The sequence below is a fragment of the Hyperolius riggenbachi genome, chromosome 3, assembly GCF_040937935.1.
Source record: "Hyperolius riggenbachi isolate aHypRig1 chromosome 3, aHypRig1.pri, whole genome shotgun sequence".
Taxonomy (NCBI): domain Eukaryota; kingdom Metazoa; phylum Chordata; class Amphibia; order Anura; family Hyperoliidae; genus Hyperolius; species Hyperolius riggenbachi.
This window is the reverse complement of record NC_090648.1, coordinates 217,338,217-217,358,871: the sequence shown is the minus strand read 5'-3', so window position 1 is coordinate 217,358,871 and position 20,655 is coordinate 217,338,217. Positions and strand designations below refer to the sequence as shown.

Sequence of the window (20,655 nt, the reverse complement as noted above, 5' to 3'; positions counted from 1 at the left end):
CTATCTAACCTATACTGGGGACAGCTACCTATCTAACCTATATTGGGGGCAGCTACCTATCTATCCTATACTGAGGGGCACCTACCTAATCTAACCTGTACTGGGGGCAGCTACCTATCTATCCTATACTGGGGGCACCTACCTAATCTAACCTGTACTGGGGGGCAGCTACCTATCTAGCCTATACTGGGGGGGCAGCTACCTATCTAACCTATACTGGGGGGCAGCTACCTATCTAACCTATGCTGGGGGGCAGCTACCTGTATAACCTATGCTGGGGGACAGCTACCTATCTAATCTATACTGGGGGCACCTACCTAATCTAGCCTATACTGGGGGCACCTACCTAATCTAACCTATACTGAGGGGCAACGACCTAATCTAACCTATACTGGGGGGAAGCTACCTATCTAACCTATACTGGGGGCACTTATCTAACCTGTATTGGGGGCACCTACCTACCTAGCTAGCCTATACAGGTGGCAACTATACTGGCTACCTATACTGGGGGCACCTACCTAACTAACCTATACTGGGGGTACCTACCTATCTAACCTATGCTGGGGGCAACTATACTGGCTACCTATATTGGAGGCACCTACCTAGCTAACCTGTACTGGGGGCACCTACTTATCTAACTTATACCGGGGGGGGGGGTGCCTGGGTGCCTGCCTATCTAACATATACTGGGGGCAACTATACTGGCTAGTGGCTACCTATACTGGAGGCAACTACCTGGCTAACCTATACTGGGGGCAACTTTACTGGCTCACCTATGCCTGGCCACCTATACTCGGGGGGACCTATAGCTGGCTACCTATACCGGGGGGGGGGGGGGCGCAATTTTTACACCCTCGCCCTGGGTGCATTTTAGCCTAGAAACTGCACTGCAAACTCAAATACAATGTGGGCTGAAAGTGAACACTGGGACAGAGTCATGGGCCAACCTCAATGTCTAGTTGCCACCTCCTTCCCCTAAATAGTTCCCTGTTGTCTAGTGCCCCACACCTTCCCCCATATGGCTTCCCTGGTGATCAAGGGTTTCCCTTAAATATAGCTTCTCTAGTAGTCTGGAGTGGGCCAAATATAATGCAAAGTAGGGGAAACTACTTGCGGGCCAAAGTTGATGGCTATGTGGGCCAAATTTGGCTCGCAGGAAAGAGTTTGACATGTATGCAGTAGAAGGAGGAGGTAAGTGTGGTCAGGGGATGGCTCTGCTCTTTGCTGGCAGCATTATACATTGTGCACTTTATCCATAATATACCAAGATATAATAAAAATTTGAACCTTTGTAACTGTGTTTATATTTTCCATCTTATAAACTGCCCATTTACTGATAAGACTTTCACAGCATGATAAATGCAGCCACTGTCACAGTAGGCTGGACAAACAAAGCACTCCGTAGTATAGCTTACTTAGCAGAAGAGTATAAATAAAATCAGCGTTATTCTACCTCTTCCCAGTGCTGATGTTATGTCTTTATAATCTGATTCAGAAAATTGATGGACCATTTAGAAAACATTAAGATGCAAAGAAACTCCGGACTGTGCCTTTGTCTGTCTCCACAGTCAGGGCGAGCACACACAGCAATTCTTAATACAAATGCTATTTTCAATAAATATTAATTGGTGTAAAACCTATATGTTAACATAGATAATGGCAATGTAGGCAGGATTATCAACAAATTCAAATCATGTAGTGACAAACCATTTATATGTTAGCCAATACAAAAAATGAAATGTGCAATGTAATTGAATTCTTGCTGCAGCTTTGTGCCATCAGTCATTTTCTTTACATATATGATGCCTTCTTCCACTAATAGCACTCTGTATTACCTTATTTGTTGTGCACCATTCATAAAGCTTATGCCTACAAATCACCTATTTTTTCACTAATAATTTGTGAGCATGAGTCTATCTAATAAAGGCAGGGGGACACATTGCATTCGTCAATTTAATTATGTATGACATAAACGATTTGTACCTCATTTACACTATACGCTAAAAATGTGATGCCCATAGCATTGCATTGTGAAAAAGCTTTCAGTTAAAATATGTATAATGTGAACTGAGCCATAAAGAAACATGGATATTACCTTGCACATACAATACAATACAATACAATAACATTTCTATAGCGCTTTTCTCCAATAGAACTCAGTAATTCGTAGTAGGATGAAGTATTCACACAACAAAAGTTATATTTCTGCAAATGCCAAACTGAACAGGTGGGTTTTCAGTCTAGATTTAAACACCTCTAGAGATGGAGCTGTCCTGATCTTTTGAGGTAAGGAGTTCCAAAACGTAGGGGCAGCATGACAGAAGGCTCTGGGACCAAGAGTTTCCAAGTGGACTCTGGGTATGACTTGATTATTAGAACCTGTGGATCTGAGAATGCGGGGATTGCTACGCAGCTGCAACATTTCTTTCATGTATCCAGGGCCCAGATTATTCAGTGATTTAAAGAAAACCTGAACTGAACATTTAAAGTCAAAATAAGCATACACAAGTCATACTTACCTTCCATGTAGTCTACTCCTCAGTGTCTTTCTCCTGTCCCGCGTCCTGTTCGTTCACTGTGATCAAGGGAATTTTCCGTCCTCCATTTTGAAAATGGCCATTACCCCATAACAGCTTTCTGGTCAGCACACAGTTAAACTGTAACATCGCCCACTTGAGCCATAGGGAAACATGAACATTACCTAATACATCAGTTTTCCTCTCAGCTATAACTGACAGCAACTGATATTTTACTGACAGCAACTGATATATTTCAGATCTGACAAAATATTGTCAGAACAGGAAGGGATTATTGTCAGAAGAAAATGGTGAGTTTCTGAGAGGAACTGATGGCAAGGTAACTATGTAATAATCATTTGAAGTTACCTCATATGTTTATTTTAAATATTTTTACTCAGTACAGGTTCTCTTTAAATGTCAGTAGGCCGCTATACCTGACTAATATAGCTAATATAATGTAAAAGAATACTAAATCAGTTGCTGTCAGTTATAACTGAACAAACAACTGATGTGCAGCTCAGGTGAAGCTAAAGTCCATGTTTCCCTGTGGCTCAGTTCACATTATGCACATTGTAACTGAATGCTTTTTCTCAATGCACAGCTATGTAAAGTTAAAATGCATTCGTTTGTGCGCACATAGTGTATACGAGGCCTGAATCAGATTGGTTGCTCTATGGTTGTGGTCATGGGGTGTGTCAGGCAGTAAGCCAATGATATCTGCAATAGCTAACTGTATGCTGCTATTAGCATAGACCTGCTGTATCACTTTTATTTGTCTCTTACTGACCCTGTACATATGTTGCTTCTACCTAGGCATTCACCTGATGCCGGAGGATGGACGACTGATGAAGGGTGGGCGCTCTCAACTTGCTCGAGCTCGCTGGGCTCTGGCATACACTCTGATTCATAATCCAAGTCTCCTTTGCCACCGGGGATCTAAAAGTATCAATGGAGGACCCCCTATGTGTTCTACGTAGCACCTGGCACTAGCCAGGGACATTCCAGTAACATAGTCTACCTCCCACCTCCTTTCCTATCTCTTACCCCTAGAGGCTCTGCTGGGCAGGGTGGGCTTTTTAGGGTAATGGTGGTGACCCCTTCACTTTGCAGTTTAGTACAATGTTTCTTCATTAGACTGTTCTTTATAATTTAATTACTTATAATGTGTACTTTATTGTTACTTTCCGATGTGTCTCCTTTATAAAATATTTAGGATCTCACACTTCCTTTCTCCAATGTATTTTACATATTGAAATGAGCCTTTGCACAAACAGCAACCTGTAATTCTTTCCATACTTACAGCATTACCATAATTATCATTCCAGTGGACTTAATATAAGCCACGTGTGATATACTTACAGTGCTCTACGGTCCTTTATGTGTATGTAGTGCAGAATACATCTTTCTGTGTGATTTATAATACTGAAATTATTACACAAACAGCGTTTAAAGTACCACTGTCACGAAAATCTTAAAATGTAAAATACATGTGAATATACAGATAAGAAGTGTATTTCTCCCAGAGTAAAATAAGTCATACATTACGTTTCTTCTATGTTGCTTTCACTTACTATAAGTATCAGAAATCTGATAGATCTGATAGATAGTGATGGGCCGAACAGTTCACCTGGCGAACCTCTCTGGGCCTCTTACTACTTCCGGGTCGCAATGACCCGGAGTAGTACGCCTGCGCTGCCCGGCGGAGCGCGTCCTAGATCGCGCTCCTGTTGCCGGGCACTCTCTGCGCATGAGCGTCACTCATGACGTCACGCACATGCGCAGAGAGTGCCCGGCAACAGGAGCGCGATCTAGGAAGCACTCCGCCGGGCAGCGCAGGCGTACTACTCCGGGTCATTGCGACCCGGAAGTAGTAAAAGGCCCATGGATTTAGAGATGTTCGCCGGTGAACGGTTCGGGAACCGTTCGCCACATCTCTACTGATAGACTAGCCTATCTCCTCATGGGGGTTTCTCAGGGATTTCTTAATTTTCAAAAGCACTTAGTTAATGGCAGTTGCTCCATCCAACTGCCAAAAAAGTGTATGGTAAACAGGGAGGCTGGACAGCATCTTAGTATAAATCTTTTCTAGGGAGTGTCTTTATAAAGAATGAAGGCCATGTTCAGAATCCCCTATGGAGAGATGGACTAGCTCAAAATCTGTTAGTAATGTCAGATTTTTTTTTCTACTTGCTTTAAGTTATAGGAGAAAAGTAATTTATGGCTCATTTTACTGTGGAAAAAACATACTTCTTATGTGTATGTATTTATATATAGTTTAAATTTTAAGAATTTCACGACAGAGGTCCTTTAGAGATAGACTTCATTTGCAGTTATGAAATGGTGTACCACAACAGCCCAAGTAATAACAGCGAATGCATTCTGCCTATTGGCGATACACATGAACCTGCATCCACCTCTGAACTCAGCTTGTCAGACACAAGAAGGAGTAGTAGCTTCTGGCCTGGTTCATTTGGCCATCCGGAAATTTCATAACGGGCAATAGACATGGAGATCTTATCAGTATTTCCTGCTGTGTGATTGGACACATGGCATAAGTAGAGAGCACCTTTTTTATCAGGGCTTAATGTGATGCTTCCATTGGCAAATATTTTAGTGGATACTTTAATATTTTTGTAGCTATTGTCTTCATTATCTAGTTTGTGTGTCAACAAATATGGAACACCAACCTCTCTGCACAGCAACAGAGTATTGGCCAGTGAAGGGTTATCACCCATTACCTCCAGAGGCTTCCTGCAGTACATATCAGGTACCTTTTCTAATGAGGTTCCCTTGAGGTCATTGGGAGTTAAGCAGATGACATCACCTTTCTTGTCAATAGTTTTTACTTTTTTAATCCAGTCCATTAGCCATAACAAGGAACAGGAGCAGTGGAAGGCGTTATCATGCAGCTGGAGATGTGACAAGGCAGTCAATGGATCAAAGATTCCTTCAGGCAGGGAATACAAGTGATTGCTACTCAGCTGCAGGGACCTTAGACTTCTAGAATTGTTAAATGTACCAGGTGAAATAGCAACTAGGTGATTGTTATTAAGATTTAGTAATTGGAGATCTCCAAGTGTCAATAAATCTCCCCATGGAAAATTCGAGAGCTTGTTATGACTTAGGTCTAAGTTCATCAGATGCGTCAGGCTATGAAATGTGCCGGCTTGTATCGTGGTTATCTTGTTATAAGACAGCCACAGGGACTTGACTTCCACAGTATTGGCAAAAGAGGTTGCACTGAGGTCACTGATTTGGTTGACAGAGAGGGTAAGCTGCCTAAGTCTATCAGGAAGGTTTGTTGGCACATATATGAGGTCCCGGTAAGAGCAATCAACAGAAGGCCTGGTGGCATTAGTGCACCGACACTCAACAGGACAAGAGGCGCTTGGCACCAGGAACAGGTAGCATACAATGCCAAAGAATTCAAAGTAGAAATCCATGACGCATGTTAACCATAAACTAGATGTGATTATACGGAATAATTGTACAGTTATTTCCTTCCTGTGAATTAGATTCCAGCAGGAATCGTCTTTATATTGTTGGTTTTAAAATCAAAGGTTCCTTTACAAGCATTGCCTTTCAGCTTTGTCATACCTGTGGGAAGATAGAATTATTAGTGCGGCGTTCTGTAAAGTTCTTACAGCAAAGGAAGAATTCTTGTCTGATGACAAATGGGGAATTACATCTGTCTTTTGTTCTGAACTTTTTTTTGTACAAACTCCTGTCTCCCTCTCTCATTGCTATTCTTGCTTTGTCTCACATCACTAGCCCCCCCTCCACCTCATGTCTCTGGCAATGGAGAGATAGAATTTCTGCCAGGCCCTGTTCACACGCTTCCGTCTCACATGACACAGCCGAATGTTCTGCATGTAAAAGCTGGGAAAATCCTTCCTTCTGCCTTTCTAGCAGTCACCCCATCACACTTAGGTTCTGAGACATTTTTTCAGTCATGATTTTAGGTAAACACGTTTGATGCTCTCTACCGATGTTTCGTTTTACACTTTTACTTATAACGCCCACTGTACTATTTTCCAGTCACGTCCTGTGATCTTATCCATGAGATGAACTCCTACATATGTAATCAGATATCCCTTTTTGCCCTTTTCAGCTTTCAGAAATCTTATTCCCCAGATTTTTCTAGCAGACTCTCCTTACCTGATTTACTTTTCCTGAGCCGTTATCCAGATGAATTAAATAAACATTTTTTTTCTTTTTCTCTTCCTTCCCTAAGATTCTGGGCACAACCCCATAAACAGCATAATGAGCCAAACTTCTTCCCTCTGCCAGAATGAGAGCTCTAGCAATCAGTCCCTCCTCCCCGTCTGGTATCTGTCAGAATTTGTAACATAGAATGAGGCAATCAGCAGAAGCTTTTGTGGGATATTGCTTTTAGTGTAGGAAATAAGAGGTCTGTCTCAGCGTGTGGCTTCATACGGCAATGTCACAGTGCTACATACTTGTCACACACAGGGCTAAAGCACCATGTTGTGTTTTTTTGATTTAAAGGCAGACTTCCATTTACCAGTTCAGTGCTTGATAAACATATTTCAGTCCATTGTATCTTCCCTATGCAATATGCAGCCATCACGTGTAAGTTCATAACAGATTTTGATTTTATTTGATTAATCATGTAGCAGCATAAATTAGAAAGCTTTATGTCAGAGGCTAGGTTCACAGTGGTCAGTTGCATAACTCACTTGTTATAATGACTGTGAACTGCAATGGAGACTGGCCATAGATTTTAATACAACAAAGCCTGCATGTAGTGAGTTAGAAAAATACGATTGTTACTGTGAACAGGCCCATAAAATAGTATGGGCAGTGAGTTGACATGCAGAATTATTCTGCAACGCAACTGACCACTGTGAACAGGGCCTTAAAGGAAAATTGCACATTCATTATAAAAGTTCTATTAACAATGACGGGCGCTACTTAAAGGGAACTCAAAGTGAGAGTGATATGGTGGCTGCCATATTTCTTTTCCTCTTAAAGAGAACCAGAAATAGAGCACCCTCTTGTGTTTTACCGTATAAATCAGTGGGAACATGACAGTAAACACCTAATCTACTCTTTGTTTCATTGTTCTCTGTTTAAGCTGACTGTTATCACCTCTGATAAGAATCCCCGACTGAGCATTCAGTCTGGCTTTACTATGGAATGATTATAGCTGAGTGTGTTCTCTGGTGTCTTTTCAAGCCCAAGCCTGCCCCCTTGTGGCTCTGCTATAATGACTCAGCTATAATCATTCCCAGCAAAGCCAGACTGAATGCTCAGTCCGGGATTCTTTTTTTTTGTAATAAAACTTTTTTATTGAATAAAGTGGTAAAAAGTTTCAAAACACAGTGCAAAATTACACAGTTGCAACAGGGCTAACATAGCCGTAAAGCAAGAGGACGTGAACAAGGATAATTTACAATTTACAATTGTACAGGTAAGACAGTCCTTGGTCAATATGATATAATCACATTGCTGTAGAAGTTGAGTCCTCATAACAGTTGAATATGCCAGTATTTGGCTATTGCCTATTTTCTTGTGTAAAGAAAGAGAGCTTTAAAACATGTTGTAAGGAAGGAGTAATAGGAGGAAGGAGTGGAGGGATTAGGGGAGAGAGGGGGGAAAAGGAAAGGGGAGACAGAAGGGAAGAAAGGGAAGGGAGAAAAAAGAGAGCAAAGCACCATCTCCCTGGGTAGTTAATAAACAGGGTGAGGGTAGCCAGCTTTCCCAGGCTATGTCGTCCAATCAGTGTCATCTCAGGTTTGCGTAGAGGAGTAAAGGATTAAAGAGGGGAGGTGCATTTTACTGAGTTACAAGAATCTTAGCCTCCTCTGACTCCCTGTAGTCAAACCATACAGCCCATTTCCTTGTGTAGGCCTCATTTCGGTCATGAGCGCTATAATAAAGATCATCCAATCTGCAAATATTATTAATTTCGGAGAAGACCTGGGACATGGATGGTATCAAATTACTTTTCCAGTTACGGGCAATTAGTAGTTTGGCCACGATGAACAGGATACCAGTGATGTTTTTCTTGGCCTGAGAGATCTTGCCAGGTAAAAAGTTGAGTAAGGCTGTCTCAGGGTTGAAGGGGAGGTTCTCTAGATATAATGAGTGATTTAGATCAAAAATGCTTTTCCAGAACGGCTGTACTAGGGGGCAAAACGACCAAATATGGATATAGGAACCCTTTTCAAGTTGGCATCTCCAACATAAGTCAGAGTTTTGAGGATTAAATTTGGCCGTCTGAGAGGGGCATCTGTACTATCTAGCAAAGATTCTATAGTTGCATTCTTGAAAGGATGTGGAGATTGTAGTTTTATGAGTTAAGGTGAAGATTTTTTCCCATTTCTCCCCTTCTAATTCATGTCCCAGGTCTATTTCCCATTTATTGGTCAAAGATGGTAATTGTGTTGTGCTATTGGCACATATCAATTCAGTATATAACAGGGAGATCTTGTGTTCTGTAGAAGCTGTAGGAGAGCAAAGCTTTTCAAAAAAAGTAAGGCCTCTAAGGATATCTGATTTGGGTTTGAGGGAGTTATAGAATGATGTAATTTGAGTCCACATAAACCAGCGTATTCCCTGGGGTGCTGTTTTGTTCCCTATGTCTTCTCTATTTCTTAGACCAGAAGAGCATGTAATGTGTCTAACCTGGGGCCAGAAGTCTCGGTCCCATCCCAAGATAGACTGTGCGTTCATGCCTAAGGCAAAGGTTGGGTTATCCAGGAGTGGGGTAAGAGGGCTCTGTACCGAGGAGATTTTATGGGATTTCCTAATATTATCCCATCCTTGCAGGAGATAATGTGGAGCTAGGGCTAAGTCTTCTTTTTTGGGTCTAAGAGAGGAGGGAATCCACAGCAAGGCTCTGGGGTCACTAGCGGAAAAGGCAGTGTCTATCATAACCCATTGTTTGGAGTTTCTACTTTGAAACCAATCCAAGATCTGTGTCAATATGACTGCGTAATAATATGTGCGTATGTCAGGTACTCCCATACCGCCTCCCTGTTTAGGGCGACTTAAGAGTTTAAAGTTAATTCTATGGGGTTTCTTGTCCCATATAAACTGCATAAAAGTGGAGTGGAGCTTTTTAAGGAAAAATCCTGGGAGATGGACTGGGAGGGCCTGCATGACATAGAGCAATTTGGGCATAGTATCCATTTTAATTACAGATATTCTACCTGACCAGGATAATTGTAAGAGTCTCCATCTAGCAAGGTCAGAGCGTATTTTGGTGACCAGAGGTGGAAAGTTCAATTGGAATAATTTGTGTGGATTGTTTGAGATGTAGACCCCCAAGTACTTGATTTTTCTAGTTTGCCACTTGAAAGGGAAGGACTCGGACAGGTTCCGTACCATTTGTTCAGGTAGGTTAATGTTGAGAATTTCAGTTTTAGAAAGATTGATTTTGAAGTTACTTGAGTTCCCATATTCTGTTAATTCCTTGAGAATATTTGGGAATGCAATTAGTGGATTAGATACAAATAAGAGAATATCATCAGCGAAGAGAGCTAGTTTAACTGGGTTCACCCCTGCTGTTATACCTTGAATAGAGGAGTTGTTGCGGAGGGCCACAGCCAGATGTTCCATGCATATTACATATAAGAGAGGTGACAGGGGGCATCCCTGTCTGGTTCCGTTACGAATTTGGAAGGCATCCGACAGGGTCCCATTCACTTTGATATTTGCGGATGGGTTACTATAGAGAGACATTGTGCGGTCAATGAATTTAGGCCCCAGTCCTAGCTGGTTCAGTGAGCCCTCCAAGAATTGCCAATGAACCCTGTCGAATGCCTTCTCCGCGTCAACAGACATGATGCATAAGGGGACTCTCGTTTTCTGAGCTCTATGTATAATAGATACTGTTTTAAGGGTATTGTCCCTGGCTTCTCTCTTCATCACGAATCCAGTTTGGTCGTTATGGATAATATTTGGGAGGATTGGCTTGAGCCTTTCTGCCAGGATTTTAGAGAAAAATTTTAGGTCTAAATTGATGAGGGAGATCGGGCGGTAGTTGGCACATAATGTGGCGTCTTTATCTGGTTTTGGTATAACCGTGATGTGGGCATTAAGGGCCTGTGGGGGGAATGGTTGATCTGGGGATATGTGATTAAAGGCTGTCAGCATGGTAGAGGCCAAGAGGTGGCCAAATTTCTTATAGAAGGCTCCAGTGAAGCCGTCTGGACCAGGACTTTTGCCTGACTTAGCTGATTTTATGCTCTCTAGCAGTTCCTGAAGGGAGAAATCTTGCTCTAATTCTTTGACTAGATCAGGGGATATGGTTGGTAATTTAGTCTTATTAAGATATGACCTAATTTTCTGTTGAAGATTGTCTCTGCCCATTTCACAATACCTTCCCTTCAGGTTGTATAAGGTTTCATAGTATTTCCTAAACGTTTCGGCTATTTCTGAAGTTTTGTAGACCTTGGTGCCATCCTGTTGAAGTAAAGATAGAGGAGTTTGTTAGTTTGGGGTGAAGATATCTAGCTAGGAGTCTGCCACATTTCCCCCCTTGTTCATATAATTTACCTTTCAGTCGCATACGATCAGCTAATGAGCGTTCGTCTAGGAGTGAGAGGAGTTTATGACGAGTGTTGGAGAGGTCTGTTTCTGTTAAAGGATTTGGGGATTGTTTGAGCTTATCCTCCAGAGCCGCTATTTTTGTAATGAGGTCTGATATTTGGATTCCCTTTTCTTTTTTGAGCCTGGTGCCATGTGATATCAAGACCCCCCTTAGAGTGCATTTGAGTGCTTCCCATTTAAAAGTGGGGGCTGTCTCATCTTCTTTGTAATCATGGGTGAAGTGTGTAATGGTATTTTGAATATCTTTTATACATGTGGGATCTTTAAGGAGGTTGTCATTCAGCCTCCAAGATGGGGGTGATTGGTATTTGCTATCGACGTGGAAAGAGAAGTGTACCGGGGCGTGGTCCGACCAAAGTCTGTTTCCTATAGTAGAATGGATATTTTTATCTAAGAGGGATTGGGAGACCAAGATGTAGTCAATACGGCTGTGAGATTTATGGACATGAGAATAGTGTGTGTAATCGTGTTCATTAGGGTGTAGGATTCTCCATACATCTACTAAGGAGCAGGATTTCAGTTTATTTTTAATATTGGATAGCAGGGTACTAGAAATCGTGGATTTTTTGGAGGAGGAGTCATATTGTGGGGTCATACAAAAGTTAAGATCTCCGCATAGTATGATCTGTCCTTTGGCAAAGGATAATAGTTTATTAAGGTAGGCAGAGAGTTTCTGGGTTTGGTTTTGATTGGGGAGGTAAATGTTGGCAATGGTATATTTAGCTTTGCCGATCTGGAGATTAAGAAACAGGTATCTGCCTTGGGGGTCTTTAAGTTCGTCTATGAGTAGTGAGTTACAGTTCTTATGGATACCGATAGAAACTCCTTTAGATCTACCTTCTGGGTTCGTAGAATGGAACCATTTATTGAACCAATTTGACTTAATGTATGGTATTGTATCCGATCTAAAATGTGTCTCCTGGATGGCCAGTATAGAAACCTTCTGTTTATGGAAATGGTACAGAACCTGGGTACGTTTTTGTGGCGTGTTAAATCCATTTACATTAAAAGAGGCAATTGTACATTCAGCCATGGTAATCTATATACCTAACGGTCATTAGGTAGCAATTACTGGGAAAGCTATAAACCTCATTATGAGTATTCGTGGAAGATGGTGCTTGAGGGGAAGGGAAGGGATTAATTTCAGGAATTGCCTGAAAAAATGATAAGATGAAGAATGGGGGGATGTATAATAACAGTAAACCTTTACCTAAGTTCCATTCTCCATGGGGAGTGAGAGTTCCTGGGGCCCCAGGCTGGCTTGTGCAACATTATTGTTTTTAATTTTATTGTAGATTCCCATGCAGTTTAGTTAGGAGGGGGGCAGATGAGAGGGTATATCCTGCACGCTGGTGCCCCCTGCTGGCCATATAGCCATTGTCTATATGCAACTGAAACCCTCTCCAATTACTAGCTGAGTAGCTCAGCTTCTGTTTGAATTAATCACTGCAGACTAGGTGTCATGTGTATGTGCACTTCTTGATTGGCTTACAAGCAGCCTGCAGGCTTTATATAAGCAGCAGAAAACTGTCTGGGAAGTGAGTATCTCCTGTGTGTTTGGTAAGTCTTAGAGCAGTTGGGGACAAGCTCCTGGGTGTGGCAGATCCAGGGCTTGGCTGCGCTCACATATGGTGTTGCATGCTGGTTCTGGGGCCCCGGGCAGTGAGAGTTCCTGGGGCCCCAGGCTGGCTTGTGCACCATTATTGTTTTTAATTTTAAGTTCCATTCTCCATGTCGCTGATCAGAATTGTTTCTTGCTGCGAAACGAGCGACATATATGACGCCCGTTGTCACGGCTCTGATCATCGAGTCGTGGAGACGCATGTCCGGTGGCTTCCGCTGTCCACCGGCAAGATAGAGATGGTATGTGGGTATCTTTATAGCAAACCCATAGCAGGACAATAATGAGTGTAGACCATAGGTCAAGGGTAATCACGAAGATCTATAGGTCTTGAATCAGACAGCTTTATAGCTCGTACTGGGTCGCCTGTCTCCAGATAGATATAGCTCGTGGAAGCAGACGACCCAGCCCGGACCAAAGTAAGTCTCAGATCTTGTAGTGTTATGGGAGTAACCATTGCATAGGTTGACTTAATATGAACAACTAAATATTAGTAATAACAGATTGATATATGAACAATTCGCTCATTATGGGTAAGAAGAGGATTAACATGGTCAAATATAATACTAGAACATCTTGTTATAAACCAGAACATAGCACGCACTTCATGTCTTAGTCTGGAAAGGTAAAAAAAAAAAAAAAAAAAAAGAGTAAATAATGGAGAGCATGTCACTATTGCACGGAAGTAGATGTAAATGTCCCCTCTGTGTTAGGGATATGTAAAAAGGGGGTCGGGGGTTTGTTCGTAACCCCCTAGTTTGCCAAGGATGAGAGTAATGTTTCCTTATTCTATGTCCATTGATATGTCCCTGTAACACATGACGTCATAGATATTGATTATAGCAGAGCTATTCAGTATGTGTGTTCTCCGATACAGGATCAACTGTTTTCCGTAAGAAACGAACAGCCATAGTATGTAGCGTGGAGGAGTCTGGGCTTTCCAGCGGAGAATACCCTATGTATCAAGTTGGATGTCCGTTGATATTGTGGACGTTGTAAGCCCTGATGTCTTTATATGTCTCTTGGCGATTTAGAGAAGTGTTGGCACAGAGTGGTGAGGGCGGAAAGCAGTCCACACAGAGGGGAGGAATTTACGTGATTGCTAGTCCAGCATAGTTAGATAAGGCTTTCCATCAGAAAGTACCTTGCCATGGAGGTTAAGATGTGGTGCAGGCAAATGTACAGTCCTAAAAGTTGCCATGAGACTATGAGTGTGCTGTAGAAAACAGTAAAGAGTAAACATAAACTGATGTAAGTTTGTCCTTCATATACTCACTGCCGTTGGCGACGGTTGTTACGCCTTCGTACGGTTTCCCATTTTTCTGTCTGCGGCTTTGAGGTTTGTGATTGCGACAGCGGCCATTCAGTAATAGCTACTGATGAGAGATCAAATGTGTCGCATATTGTAGATAGGTCACTTGGCGAACGGAATGTTGCCGACTTCCCCTCGTGGTTAACTATCAGGGAGAAGGGGTAACCCCATCTGTAAGGGATCTATTTTTCTCGCAGAACATCCAGGAGAGGACGAGTAGCTTTCCGTAGCTGTAAGGTAAGGCTCGAGAGGTCGGAGAGGAGATGGATTTTTGCACCGTCATAGGTGATTTCGCCTTGTGTGCGGGCAGCCGCCATGATGGCTTCTTTTTCTTTGTAGTAATGAACCCTACATATGATATCTCGTGTTCTAGCAGGGTCCGCATTCATCGGGCCTAAGGATCTGTGGGCTCTGTCTATTTCAATAGACCGATCCTGCGGGGCCTCTAGTAGTTGTTTAAATATTCCCTCTACTGTAGCCATGATGTCGGGAGGTTTTACAGACTCAGGGACTCCTCGCACTCGAATGTTGTTCCTTCGTGTCTGTTTTCCATATCATCCATTTTGAGGAATATGGCGGTGATGTTCTTAGTGTTGCCCTCTATGGATTCTTGTTGTTTATCGAGCCGTGTGTCAAACTCCTCTTGTCTCTTTTCTACCTCTTCTACTCTGGAGACTATTTGGTTTACCTCTTGCTTGAAATCTGTCATCTCTTTCTTATATGAGGCTTCCATTCTGATTATGAGCCGTTCAAAGTCGTCCTTTGTTGGGAGAGATCGTACGTAGTCATGTAAGTCTACTTCCAGGTAGGACTCTGCTCCTTCCGAGGCCGCCGGAGATGAAGGGCCCGAGTTAGGGCGTTTGTTCGCTTTGCTGTTTTGAGGTGATTTGGGAGAAGATCCCTTTTGTTGCTGCGTAGGAGGCGATGCGGCCTGTGTCTGGCCGCGTGGCGACGCCATATTGGAATCCTCCGCCTCTGCCAGTCTTCTCTCCAAAGGTCTCAGGAAGCGAAGAATATGAGCAGAACTGTGACGGGCTGGGGTCGTCCTGTTCCCTTTACGTTTGGAGGGTCCCATGAAGGGTTACATCTGCTTCTGGGTCTGCTAGAAGATGTATTTAGCCGGTATCACAGCGGGAGCTCCGCAAGTCTGCTTCCTCACTCGGCCATGCGCAAGCCACGCCCCCCCCAGTCCGGGATTCTTATCACAGCTGATAACAGAGACTTTTAGCAGTGAAGAATGAAGCAGAGAGCAGGGTAGGTGTTTTCTCTAATGTTCCCACTGATATATATGGTAAAATACATGAGGGTGCTTTGTCTCTGGTTCCCTTTAAACAATGCAAGTTGTCTGGCTGACCCCCTGATCTCTAATCCCCCTGGTCTCTAATACTTTTAGCCATAGAAACTGAACAAGCATGCAGATCAGGGGCTCTGACTCAAGTCTGACTGGATTAGCCACAGGCTTGTTTTAGGATTGTGACTCAGTCACTACTGATGCCAGAAGGACAGCAGGTCTACCAGGCAACAAAAAGGAAATAAATATGGCTGCCTCCATATCACTCTCACCACAGGTTCACTTTAAGGTACTGTTTACACTTATCAATGCAAATTCTGCAAGCAATTTCCTGAAATGTTTGGTCAGGTATTTTTGAATGAACTCATGGTTTTTTTGTATTTTTTGTGCATTTGTATGCGATTTTATGGATGGATATGGATATCCATTATGGATAGCAATTTTTCCAGGCAAATCAATATAGCTAATTTACATGAAAATGTTTCTGTTCAACTTCAAAATAGTATGCAATTTTTTGCACAAAATGTGATTTGTCTGTGATTTTTGGCATTGACTTGCATTAAATGAAAATTGAACGTAGCACGTGACAAAAAACCAAACAGCTGGGCGATTTTAAAACGCAGAAAAATCTTAAAACGCAGAACGGCCCCTCAGTCTTTCTATAATTTTTTTTAAACAAAACAAGGCTTTATTGAGTGCATATAAAATACAAGTTTGTACAACAGGTAGCAAGGAAAGGACGTAAATGTATACAGCGATGTTTTAAGCTTTTACATTTGAATACAGTGGTAAAAATAATTGCAGATATTGCAGTGTACTTAGACTTAAGGATAAATATACAATAGGAGAAAAAACATTAGTTTATAATGTATAATACCACTGATACAGACTTTTACGGTAAGGTGCTGTCTGAGGGATGGGGCATATCTACACAGGGAGTAGTGTGATCAATAGGTGTCTTGTAGATCCTGCTTGAAGTTACAGGTAATACCTTTTATAACAACTTAGGGGCCTAGAAAGGCACGGGTACATTGAGAGTCTTTCTATAATTTAATGTTAAAATTATATTTCCTTTTCAATTTGCAGAATTTGTATGTACGGTATGTTTTAAAAATATTGAGGTCAAAGGCAGGATTTATGAAGGGGATCACATCAACTGTAAATATAAACCAGTCTATGGTCTCCTTTAAAGTTATAACTTATCTCCACTCATATATGTTTCTCTAATCCCTTGTGTGTAGGGGTAGAACTCATCTAAGGTCCTTGATCATTTGACATTAAGTAAATCATTAGTGCCATGAAAGAAGGCCCTACATCATGCATTTCCTGTAGCACAGACGCCTACGTCAAAAGAGGCGCAGGGGGAAAAATGGCGCACCCTGCTGCTGTTAATGTTTTATCTGATAATGTTATTTATCATTACCATTAGAATGGTAAATGCCGTTATCAAATACATTTTATACTGCTAATTCAGTTTTGAAAGATGGCCGCTGACTTTAGCATTTAATAGCAAAGCCCCTGTACATGATAGAAACACCAAATTTTCAGGGTATATTAAGTGGGATAGTGGGAACAAGAGGAAATGATTCCTGGTTAATTAACCACTTAATCCTATCTGGACAAATATATCCATCCAGATAGGCTACACTGCTGCTGATGCCTGGTGCATGCTTTCCCGTCGCCTTCCGTTAGCCCGGAGATCAATGAATGGTTCCCATTCATTGATCTAAGTCCCTGTATGAAAGACGGACACTGTCAATGAGACGGCCCTGTCTTTCACAAATCCCCTTCTGTCCCATCCACTCATTACTTCCGCTTTGCAGAGGAACTTTCCACATGCAAAAGTGAGCTGCGAGGGCATCTTTTGGCCAAATAGTAAAATTACATCTGGAAATAAAAAAAAAATTACTTTTAAAATTAGCCCCTTACCTCCCACGCTCCCCAATAGGTACACATAATATTTTTTGTAAAACAAAAATAAATAAATACAAAATATACAATAAAAGAATTACATAAATAGTTACCTTAGGGACTGAACTTTTTAAATATGTATGTAGTAAATTATATTACTGTTATGTTTTAAATTATGGGCTTGTAATAAGTGATGGACACAAAACTGAAAAAATGCACCTTTATTTCCAAATAAAATATCGGCGCCATACATTGTGATAGGGACAAAATTTAAATGGTGTAATAACCGGGACAAATGGGAAAATAAAATACATGGGTTTTAATTATGGTAGCATGTATTATTTAAAAACTATAATGGCTGAAACCTGAGAAATAATGAATTTTTTCAATTTTTTTCTTAATCTTCCTTTCAAAATGGATTTATAGTAAAGTCATTCTTAGCAAAATGTACCACCTAAAGAAAGCCTAAATGGTGGTGGAAAAAACAAAATGTAGATAATTTCATTGTGATAAGTAGTGATAAAGTTATTGGTGAATGAATGGGAGGTGAAAGTTGCTCGGATGCATAAGGTGAAACGACACTGAAAGCTGAAGTGGTTAAGAAAAAGAAAGGACTTGTTGAATTTTTATTTCATGTAACCCTTTGTGGAAATGGGTAAGGGGGTACTTTGTACTCGTATACTCATTTCTCCTGGGGAGGGGACTGGCATCTGGGGGTCCTCTACTCTCAATTGCCACCATGAACCTCCCCCAGGGCATTGTTGGCTCCCACCTCCTCCTGAATTGTCCATGGATTGGACAAGCACTCTGGGGGAGAGAGGGAGGCTTGGCCGCTATTAACTGCTAAAGTCGGTGACCATCTTTCACTTCACATCAAAATTGAATTAGCGGTATAAAATGTATTTGATAACAGTATTTACCATTTGAATGGTAATGATAAATAACGTTATGGCTGTGCGCCATAAAATAATCATTGAAGCAGGTAAAACATTGTTTACCATACACTTGAATGGTGGCACCATAATGTAGCGGTGGAGCTGTGTGCCATTTTTCCCTGCTCCCGCACAGACTCCCTGAGCTGTAGGTAACTTTCTTCTCAAACATCTCTGTCAGTACCCAAAATCAGTCTTAACGCATGCCAAGCAGCAGACCTGCCCATTGTAGATGCAAAACCTTCATCTGACACAGGAAGAAATTATTTGGGCACTCTGTTTATTAAATTGTAATAATACTGTAGTTTTTAGATCTGTATCTGGGATGCAAATTGCCTACTTCTTTTTATGCTCCATTGAATGGCTACTGAATGGTGAATGAAATTCTCCAAATATGGGTAGTTTTAATAGAACTGTTCATTTACTCTAAATCTTGATATCCCTTTACAGAAGCCACAAGTGCATGCTGTCATATCTACTGCAGTATATTATATGGAAGGAACAGCACCCACCGCAGCTTGCCCGGGACAATACATGGGCAGATAAGCTCAGCAGAGTTCAGCATCATTTATCTGATTTAAAAAAATGCCCTACTGCCCTGTACTGAATTACTAACCAATAGAACAACGAAAAAGCTCTAAAGATGATTTTATCTGTGGCCATAGTTACACCTCTTCCCTCTAATTCTTGCCATATTCACGGTTTTATCTATGTATTCCATTTATTTTTTTTCTTTCCCAGTCTGCTGTGACAGTGTCGTGTTTAACCCCTCCCTGGTTCCAGGCATTACCCCCCTCCTCACTACATCACACTACCCTGTGCAGCTGTCAGATTGAGGTCAGATAATAATCACACCTCTGATAAAAGCTTTTCCAAGTATTGCAGCCTGGGGGATTCTGGAAGAGCGGTGGGGAGTGCATGATATGTAATGAGAGAGAGAGAGAGATGTGTGCAGTGACATGAAGAGGACGCTTCACTTCCCAGGAACTCAGACAAGGCATGGATGGACAGCAGCAGCACATACCGGAAGACCATGACTAAGATGTTTCCCTGAATCATAAATGCAATGTGATTCACACTGCCCAGTACCCCAGTAAAGACTACAAGTTTTGGGAGGGACAGTAATAACAGCTAAAGTGTGAAAGTAGTTTACAGACGTACAAGAACAAAAGTGTGGAGTAAAAACACGGAAAGGATAACCCCGATCATTCAGGGTCATTCTGGTATAAGCACTGTTCATATTTTTATTTTGTATGTAGGCTGAGAGAGAACCCTGATAAGGATACAGTTTTGCAGGATAACCAGAAGAGTCTGACAAGCACAGATGTAAAATACAGCCAATGCTTTATTAACAAAGGCTCTAACAGATCCAACTAAAAACAATTTCAAGAAACTTTTATTTGAGTATGATACAGTCAGCGCTGGCCTTAGGTTTCACAGTGCCCGGAGCGTAACCAGATTTTGGTGCCCCCCCCATTCATTCTCTTCGCGCACGCATGCACACCCATGTGCGAGATCCCCTTAAAGAGAACCCGAGGTGGGATTAAACTATGCTAATGGGGCACAGAGGCTGGTTGTGCACACTAAGACCAGCCTCTGTTGCCCCATGGTGTGCCTCCATGTCCCCCCTGCATGCCGCTATACCCCCGCAGTGCTGGCGACACACAGCGTGTCGCCAGCACAATGTTTACCGAAGCACTGTCTGTCAGCGCTGCTCCCCCGCCTCCTCCGCATCGGCGCACCCGCCCGTGTCTCTTCCCTCCCGCTGATAGGAGGGAAGTGACGCGGGCGGGTAGCGGCGATACGGAGGAGGCGGGGGAGCGGCGCTGACTGACAGCGCTTAGGTAAACACTGTGCTGGCGACGCGCTGCGTGTCGCCAGCACTGCGGGGGCTATAGCGGCGCGCAGGGGGGACATGGAGGCACACCATGGGGCAACAGAGGCTGGTGTTAGTGTGCACAACCAGCCTCTGTGCCCCACTAGCATAGTTTAATCCCACCTCGGATTCTCTTTCAGTCAATATAGGCAGACTCCCCCCCTTTAGTGTATATAGGCAGATCCCCCCTTTAGTGTATATAGGCAGATCCCCTCCCCTTTTAGTGTATATAGGCAGATCCTACCCATCAGTGTATATAGGCAGATTACCCCCCCATTAGAGTATGTAGGCAGATCCCCCCTTTAGTGTATATAGGCAGATCCCCTCCCCTTTTAGTGTATATAGGCAGATCCTACCCATCAGTGTATATAGGCAGATTACCCCCCCCCCCCAATTAGTGTATGTAGGTAGATTCCCCTTTAGTATATATAGGCAGACCCCCCCCCTTTAGTGTATATAGGCAGACCCCCCCCCCTTTAGTGTATATAGGCAGATCACCTCCCTTTTTAGTGTATACAGGCAGATCCCCCCTTTAATATATATATAGGCCGATCCCATTTTAGTGTATATGTAGGCAGATCCTACCCACTAGTGTATATAGGCAGATTACCCC

The 20,655-nt window shown here is 42.4% G+C and overlaps 2 protein-coding genes across 2 annotated transcripts in view; one reads left to right on the top strand and one right to left on the bottom strand.

The window, feature by feature from the left end:
* Window positions 1-3,739, top strand: part of STRA6 (signaling receptor and transporter of retinol STRA6) — a 109,002-nt gene extending 105,263 nt beyond the window's left edge. Inside the window, exon 18 of the mRNA XM_068275738.1 lies at window positions 3,333-3,739. Within this exon, the coding sequence (XP_068131839.1) occupies window positions 3,333-3,496 (164 nt within the window). The 3' untranslated portion in view covers window positions 3,497-3,739. The remainder of the gene's footprint in view (window positions 1-3,332) is intronic.
* A 668-nt stretch (window positions 3,740-4,407) lies between these two features.
* On the bottom strand, window positions 4,408-6,815 carry LOC137561304 (immunoglobulin superfamily containing leucine-rich repeat protein-like). The gene is made up of 2 exons (XM_068272574.1): window positions 6,678-6,815; window positions 4,408-6,116 (listed from the first exon to the last, which is right to left on the bottom strand). Exon 2 carries the CDS (start codon window positions 5,960-5,962, stop codon window positions 4,850-4,852), a length of 1,113 nt encoding a protein of 370 aa, XP_068128675.1. The 5' UTR covers window positions 5,963-6,116; window positions 6,678-6,815; the 3' UTR covers window positions 4,408-4,849.
* Between the last annotated feature and the right edge of the window lie 13,840 nt (window positions 6,816-20,655).

Bases quoted from the DNA above. Each gene is read 5' to 3' on its own strand.
- LOC137561304 (XM_068272574.1), bottom strand. From the start codon at position 5,962: ATGGATTTCTACTTTGAATTCTTTGGCATTGTATGCTACCTGTTCCTG.